This window comes from Ixodes scapularis, unplaced genomic scaffold (genome assembly GCF_016920785.2).
Source record: "Ixodes scapularis isolate PalLabHiFi unplaced genomic scaffold, ASM1692078v2 PGA_scaffold0__279_contigs__length_252992795, whole genome shotgun sequence".
Classification (NCBI taxonomy): domain Eukaryota; kingdom Metazoa; phylum Arthropoda; class Arachnida; order Ixodida; family Ixodidae; genus Ixodes; species Ixodes scapularis.
Window position 1 is genome coordinate 180,561,727 of NW_024609835.1, and position 7,540 is coordinate 180,569,266.

Consider the following 7,540-nt stretch of genomic DNA (forward strand, 5'->3'; position numbering starts at 1 on the left):
GGCCACGTCATGGTATATATTTTCTTTCTGTTAGGTTGCATACTTGTTCTTTGTCTTCAAGCACATAAAAAAAAATCCACAAACAATAGACCTTGTGCGAAGTTCGTAGAAGGCCGCGCGCCAAAACGGACAACGAATTACGGGAAAGTCATCTACTGACACCTCTTGTAAACGCTTTCAAGTTAGAAAGGCCGTAGAGCTAGATTTTTGCGTCATATGCTGCGGGACAACGCGGGGCACCGATTGAATGGAAGTGCGTCGCGGGCGTTCGGCTCGAAGTCGTGCTCTCACTGACTGAACACGAGTCTCAGCCGAACAAACACACGAACACAAAATTCTTAAGTTCGCGGCAATGCAAAAGGGATGAAAACAACTACGATGTTTGAGATTTATCGCCTTCTTTCTCGCAGGTAGAGTCAAAAGGCCCCCCCCCCCCTTTTTCATACTCATTCAAGCAAACTGGTAAACAATGAGACATAAAATATTTAATAATAATAAAAAAACAACATGAGTCTTTTGAGAATAAAAGAAAGTTATGTTTATATCCCTTCTACGGGAAACAAACATATTTTGTATCTTTAGGAATCTGTCTGTGGATTCCGTGACAGAAATGGTACCTACTTCGAAGAAAGTATTCCTATCTTTTTTTTTATTTCGTGCTAGCAAGGTCCTAAAATGTATTTCTCAGATGAATGGCCAACACGTGATTGAGCATAAGGCACGGTCTCTAATACCGATTCTGCGACACGCAGGCAGAATTCGAGGCCTGGCAGGAATGACAGAAAAAACAACTCATAATTGCCAGCACGAAATCCAAGTTACCGATGGTGGCACAGCAAAAAAGTAAAAATGCAAAAAATTATATAATAATATACAGTCACACTCTAAAAAATGCGTGCGCCTTTATTTACTCGCCAAACACTCGAAGAGCCAATCTCTGCTATCTACGAAATCAGCTCAGCGAATGATAGCGAGGGACATCTCTTTACACCTCAAAATAAAGTCTACACTGTGGCATTACGCAATGGAAGCATGACGCTTTGCACTGCCTAATGCCTCAGCGCAGACTTTAATTTTAGGTCTGATCGGATGTTCCACCTCATTATACGCTTAGCTGATTTCCTAGATTGCAGAGGTTGGCTCTTTGAGTGTTTTGCGGGTGAATAGACGCGCAGGCATTTCTTAGAGTGCAGCGATTGGAGAGTTTTATGAGTGACCTGTATGTAGATCCACTGGTGATATCGTTACAAGACAAAAAAGGTGCAGGTCTGTTTTTATAGGAGCTATTGATTGGAGATCTATGCCGAAGTAATGCAAAGAAAGGACATATCTATTGGGGTCTTGCGAGAGACCACGATGCAACGCTACTGCCGGTTCGAGAATCTCAATGGGACCCGCCGGAATTTATGTTAGAGGGATTCGTTGCTGCTATGCCGTCTTTTGTGCTCTTTGGGGCCGTGTTTGCGCTGTAGCTTCTCCACTTACTCGAGGTTTAAGATCGTCAGTTGTGCCGTAATTAATTGTTCCAGCCTTGAAACTCGGCAACCATAATGGAGCTACGGCCAGCAGTATTGGCTTGTTTAGAGTTCCGGCAAATGAGTAGATACCGGGATAAGGCGACGCTCGACAATTCGGTTAGCCGCCGTCATGAATGGCTCCAACGAATACGCCGGCATAGTCTTGACAGAAAACTTCTTACCAACAAAGGGTTTGTGGGCTGCCCTTTATGCCAAGTGTAGCTGTCAATACATCCAGCGTCACCACCAACAAGGATGACGACGCTACTCGTTGGCACGAGCCCGACGGCACGTCGATTAAACAGAGCTCGGAGTCGGTCACACACGTCAACCTCTCCTTCCCTCCTCGGCGCTGACAAACTGACAAACGCCGCCGGGTTTTCGTGAAAACGAGCCCTTTTGTTTTCGTTAAAGTCGCGCGCACACCTGTCGCGGAGTCAGAGAGGAGGAGGCACCGCGAAACACCTCCAAGACAACAAAGCCGTAGGCATGAATGAGATGGCGTCATGAGAGAAGGCCAACGCTGGACACAGATTGAAAACGAGTGTCGCGTCAGCGCTCAGCTTTGAGTCAAGTTTGAGCCAAACGTTAACGCAATCGGCGTGTCCAACCTGTGCTTAGCGTTGGCCCTCTGTGATGGCGCCATCTCATTCAGCTCTACGACTTTGTTATCCAGAAGGTGTTGCTCAGCGACGCGGCGGAATGCGAGCGTGCTCAGTTGCCCTTATGCCGTCGCCGGTTGTTCTTCGCTCTGGGTTTCCGTAGTAGCTGTGCGTGGGTTTTGATGTGTGTGCGTACTTAAAACGATAGATGCGGCTCTCTCCGCGGGTAGTACAGATTTGGTTCTTTCCACGAATGATATGGATGATCGTATCCATGGAAGTTGACGTGGTCTGACATGGAGAGTACAGAAAAGGGATGAAAAGAATTACAAATGATTCCATTGGGGAATTCTTTTGGAATCCGTTAAGGTGACTCTTCGCAAACGCAACACACGTCCCCCTTTTGGAAACTCTAACACTGAACCCGTAACAAGATCAAAAAGTGGCGCCAAAAATACACGAAGCAAAAGAGGAAGCAAAAGTCAAAAGCAAAACGGAAAAAACTGATGCCGTCAGCGTTAGCTCTTCTTGATTGGGAACGCGTTTGGCAGTTCCAAGGGTCATGCTGACGCATGCCTTAAGAGTTCACCAATGAATTTCCCTGCAACTTTTAAAGACCATTTCAGTTTTTCGGAAAGTAGAGGGTGGGAATTATAAAACCGCGCCATGAACGATTAGCCTAGGTTCGTAACCAGGGTTTGGGGAGCGCTGGGCCGGAGGACGATGAACTCGTCGAGGAACTTGGCTACTTCCACCACGGTTCCCGACGGGAGTGCATTTGTCTCGGCGTACCGGGTAAGATAATCAGAATGGCCCCAATTATCTAACGGAATTCCTCTGTTGACGGCGGGAAAGGTTCAGTCAGATCCATCCCAATCTGCTGAAACGGGGCAGTCGGGGGCGCGATCGGCTGCAGGGTGCCTGCCGGCTTCGTCGGCGAATTCTTCAGTCACTAGCACTCGTGGCATGACCGTGTGCAGAGGTTGGCAGTTATCGGGAGCTTGGGCCAGTAGTACTTTTCTCAAATCCTCGCAAGAGTCCTGCTCTAGCCAGGGTGGACAGATGTCGGGTCGTCGTGGCAGGCTTGGAAGATCTTTTCTCGAAGACTAGAAGAGATTACCAGGAGATACGTCGGCCTTCTGTCCCCAAAGGTCTTTTCGTAAAGAATACCTCGAGGGGCGGCGAATGTTGACAGGTGTGATGATGTGGACATTGTTAAAAGAAGAAGAGGGAAAGAAAGAGAAGAAGATGACGTAAAGAAGAGCTCGAGAGGGTCAGTGCAGAACAACTCACGGCCGGCAACCGGGACTGGGCGCTTGGGACACGCCCCAAACCAGGACTGGGCTGCCAGGTTGTGGGTTACAAGGGTGCCCCCTTATCTACGTTATCAGAAAGCTGCTTACGTCGTCGGTAGGCTACGCGAGCTCCGTATTCAAGACCGAAAAGAATCCAAAACCGCGAGCATTTCGATACTCCTTCCGTCATCGCCTCTCCCGAAAAAATACCCCGACCCTCAGGCTGGCATCGACACCCGATCGCTCGGAATCTTCGAACTGATCCGGACTTTGTAAATATGCACAGTTCTTGTTTATTTTCTATTCTGTTTTGCATTTAGTTCCTTTCTCACTTTTTTATAATACAAATCATCGATTTCTTATTGCTTTTTAGTGGGTTTTATATACATGTTCCCTAGAGTTTGGAACCTTTCACATTGCATTGAAGAGGGAATCAACCGTGACTGTGACGCCCCATTAAAATTTTGTTTTTCACTTGCAATCGAAGACGGAAAACAAAAAGTAAAAAAAAAATATATGCCAAAGTTTGGGAACTAAAGGTTATACAATCAAAAAATTATTAGATGTTTTTGTAGATGATCACAAAGAGAATTCGAAGAGGAGTTCGCTATTCATCTCTATGTTTTCGCCGTGGTTTCGTTTAACGCCAGTGGATAACGGCTATTTCTGAAATTTCGACATCTGGTCCCCAAACGCCAGCGCTACATTTGGCTGGAGACTGGATGTTCGACGATGCGTAAGTTGGCTTGGGTGAGAGAAATGCAGATTTATTTTATCCCAAACTCTCGGTACATATGAAGAACGCAGTCAATATGAGGGCTGTGTAGCTCAGTCTAAGAGCACTCGAACACATCTTTTTTCCAGGAGAGGGAAAGGAGAAAAACGTTTCTCCAGAAAGTAACAGCAAGCCGCCTCTCTTTGTGTATGTGCAGGGGAGGAGGGCAAGGAATCTTATGAAGTTGCCTCACGTTACATCGATCCAATAGACCAAGTTGAGGATGCTGAAGTCATAATGCTCTCTATATGAGAAAACACATATTATGAAATGCGTATAAAGTAAATATATTATCGATTTTCCAAAAACATTACAAGCAGAAATGTGCTTTACATGTACACACCCTGCGTCGCGCTTCATAATATTTCTCTAGAATTCTCGGCATCGTACCTAGATGAGGCAGGCTACTGGAGAAAAATCAATGTAGCACTTGTCAGCTTGTTCGCTATTGATCTATGTGCTCTCAACAAGGAGCGGCAGTTTCATTCCGAAAAGTAAGTAGAGGCCTGTTGCTCAAAAACAAAATGCAATCCACATTTCGCCAAGTTATAAAAAAAAGGTAACGCCTACTTTAATCATTTGTGGCGCAGCAGAATTTTCTGTTCAACAACAAAAAATGCTGCCGTCTCTAGTCTCAAGTATGAACGAAGGTCCTTTAGTTCTGATCCATTTATGCCTCTAAGGCAGAGACGCGATGCTGAAGACACGGGAAGAACAGACCTCTTGATTCGTGAAACGCTTCCTCGGATGCCAGAGTCGAATGCAATACCTCTTTGATAAAAGTCGAAGTGCTTGCCAATATTTGATTCTTCACATGGCGATTAGGAAGCAGTCAATTGTAAGTTTTGTGGCGCTATTAAGCCTAACGGTGCTGTCCTTCGGCGTGCATCAGGTGAATCCCGAAGACTGTTCCTTCTGGAAAGACATTGCGGCTTCTGACGGTTTCCAGCAGTACATCGTCGCAGCAAGTGAACTGGCTCATGTAGACATTGCTGTGCCACCGGAGTTTGGCGTGGACGAAAGATTCGCCCTGGCCCAATTGCTGAGGAAGGCGCCGATAAGTGTTCGAGTTCTAAGAGGAACATCAGCGCTTTTTTACCTGCATCAGCGCGGCGCCGTGGATCAGGACCGCCACGCTCTTGTGCTCGTGTTTTGGAAATCAACAGCGTGGGACATTCTTTCAATCATTTTATCACATCCGTACGTAATGCATTTGTACGTGATTTCGGATGACCCCACGGGGTACGGTAATACTTACAGTAATTTACATAAAGCAAGGCGAAGGGACGAATTATTAATTAATGCTGGAGTGTCTTTGGCTTTTATGGTGCACAATAAGTTCATCTATGCTTTTGAATATCCTAAACTTCGGTGTCTGAACTGTTCAAAAACCGCCCATACTGTTAGTTTTGTAAAGTTCCTTAAAAATCGTTCTATTCATGGAATCGCGATAAGAATGTATTGTCAGCACCATTGCTTTTGTGATAAAGCGAAATTGGAAGCGTTGAGCAGTATATTCAAACAACAGAACGCTTCGTTTCATGCCACACACATCACTACTTTAAATGATTATAAGCAGCGTGCTGTGGGAAGTTATGTGAACCAGTCTTCTCTTCTTTACTTTTCTGTTTTACACTTTGCAGGTCACTTGTTTCCGTCATTCTCCACTACTTACCCTTATGACAGCCTCGATAGGTTATTTTACGCAAGAGACAGGGAGCCAGTGTTGAAAGAAAATCTTCTATTTTTGCCGCTCGATTCATTCGTTTGGCTGGCCATTTTGGCAACGTTTTTCTTTTTATTTATTACTTGCGTCATAATCACCAAGATTCTCAACAAAAAACAAGCAAATGTTCATATTCTGGCTTTACCCTTTGCAGCTTTCTTCTTGCAACAGGGGTGTCCCGCGACTCGAGGTAGTGAAAGGTTTCTTTCGCTGCGATTCATTCTTGGGACATGCGCTCTATGCGTGACTGTACTTGCCACCGGGTACAAAGGGGTTATTGTTTCACTTTTTTCAAACGTCCCTCTTGCGGGTGAGTCAATCACAGCAACAACACCAGTGAGAGATTTTAGGTTGTGTGTTCTCAGTAATGTTTTCACCCAAGAGGTTGAAGGTATTAAAAGCCGTGAGCTCAAAAAATGTGTCAAATCATCTGGAAAAATTAAAATAGGAAATGACGGAAAGGATCAGTTTATGATCGTTGGTTCTGGATATGACGAATTCAAGGACAAACTAATCGACAGGAACTGTATAGAGTCCGTTGTGTCTCAGGTACCTACTGGACCTGAAATAAGGAACATCTCCCCTTACCGAAATGCCATGAGTAATCTTTTCTCGCGAGCCTTTGAAGCTGGCATTTTTAAACATCATGTGTCTCTCTCTAATCATAAACGGTCTGTGACACGTGAATTCAAGACACGTAAAGGCAGGACTAATGAAGATCCCGTCACATTGAGAGATCTTCGACCATGTTTCGTTATATGGGGTGGTGGAATATTTCTTTCTGTCGCAGTTTTTATTATACAGATCGTAATACACATAACTCAAGGCCTTACCTTACCTTGGAATCGGTGTAGGGTTCACAAACTTTGAGATCCAGACAAACTGTTGTGCATCAATCCATTCGCAAGTATTCCTTGCAGTGTTTCTCATGTAGACTAGGCGTAAAGAAATCCCAAATTCTGACGTAAACATGTTATGCTATGATGCAATATAATTTCCTTGCTTGTCGGAAAGATGATATAAGGTTTAGCGGTGGGTTCCAGTGTGTCAAGTGAACACCAACTAGACATCCTTCAGTTCATGTGGGGAGAGGGTGGACTCTCTTTAAGTAGACTCCTTTTAATCTTTTATATTCAATGGAGTCAACGAAGCAGCTGTAGTTTGTGCCACACAAAACGCAATTATAACATTTCGGGTCTTTTGGATCCAGGAAGGCTTCAACAATATCCGATGGTGTTGTCGGTGGATTCGTAGACCAAATTTTGGAACTCTGCCCACTTTAAAATTGGAGTGATTCAGTATAAAACTGCCAGGTTTTTCAAGTTGTCCCTGTATACCGAACTTTCCCCCAATATCGAAGATCAGTCGTTGTAGCAGAATGTCTAGGTACCTGACCGGTGCCCCGAAGTTTTTAGCTTTTCGACTGAGTAGAATACAGGATGACATACGCGTCTGCTGGGATTACGTAGGATATTCGGGGCACAGATCTGATCAAGGCCTGCGATACCCTTATCTCCAGAAGAGAAAGAGCTGTAGGTGCGAACTAGTAGGACAGCTTTAGAAAAACAATTACCTGGCCCTTCTATGCATACTTGTGGAGAATTTTGCTTTCTTGAATACGTCTT

General features: G+C 44.9%; 1 protein-coding gene across 1 annotated transcript; it reads left to right on the forward strand.

Annotated features, from left to right (window-relative positions):
- The first annotated feature begins 5,003 nt into the window (after positions 1-5,003).
- LOC115310720 lies at positions 5,004-6,785 on the forward strand. Its single transcript, XM_040223630.1, has 2 exons — positions 5,004-5,436; positions 6,070-6,785. Exons 1-2 carry the CDS (start codon positions 5,004-5,006, stop codon positions 6,783-6,785), a joined length of 1,149 nt encoding a protein of 382 aa, XP_040079564.1.
- The last annotated feature ends 755 nt before the right edge of the window (positions 6,786-7,540 follow it).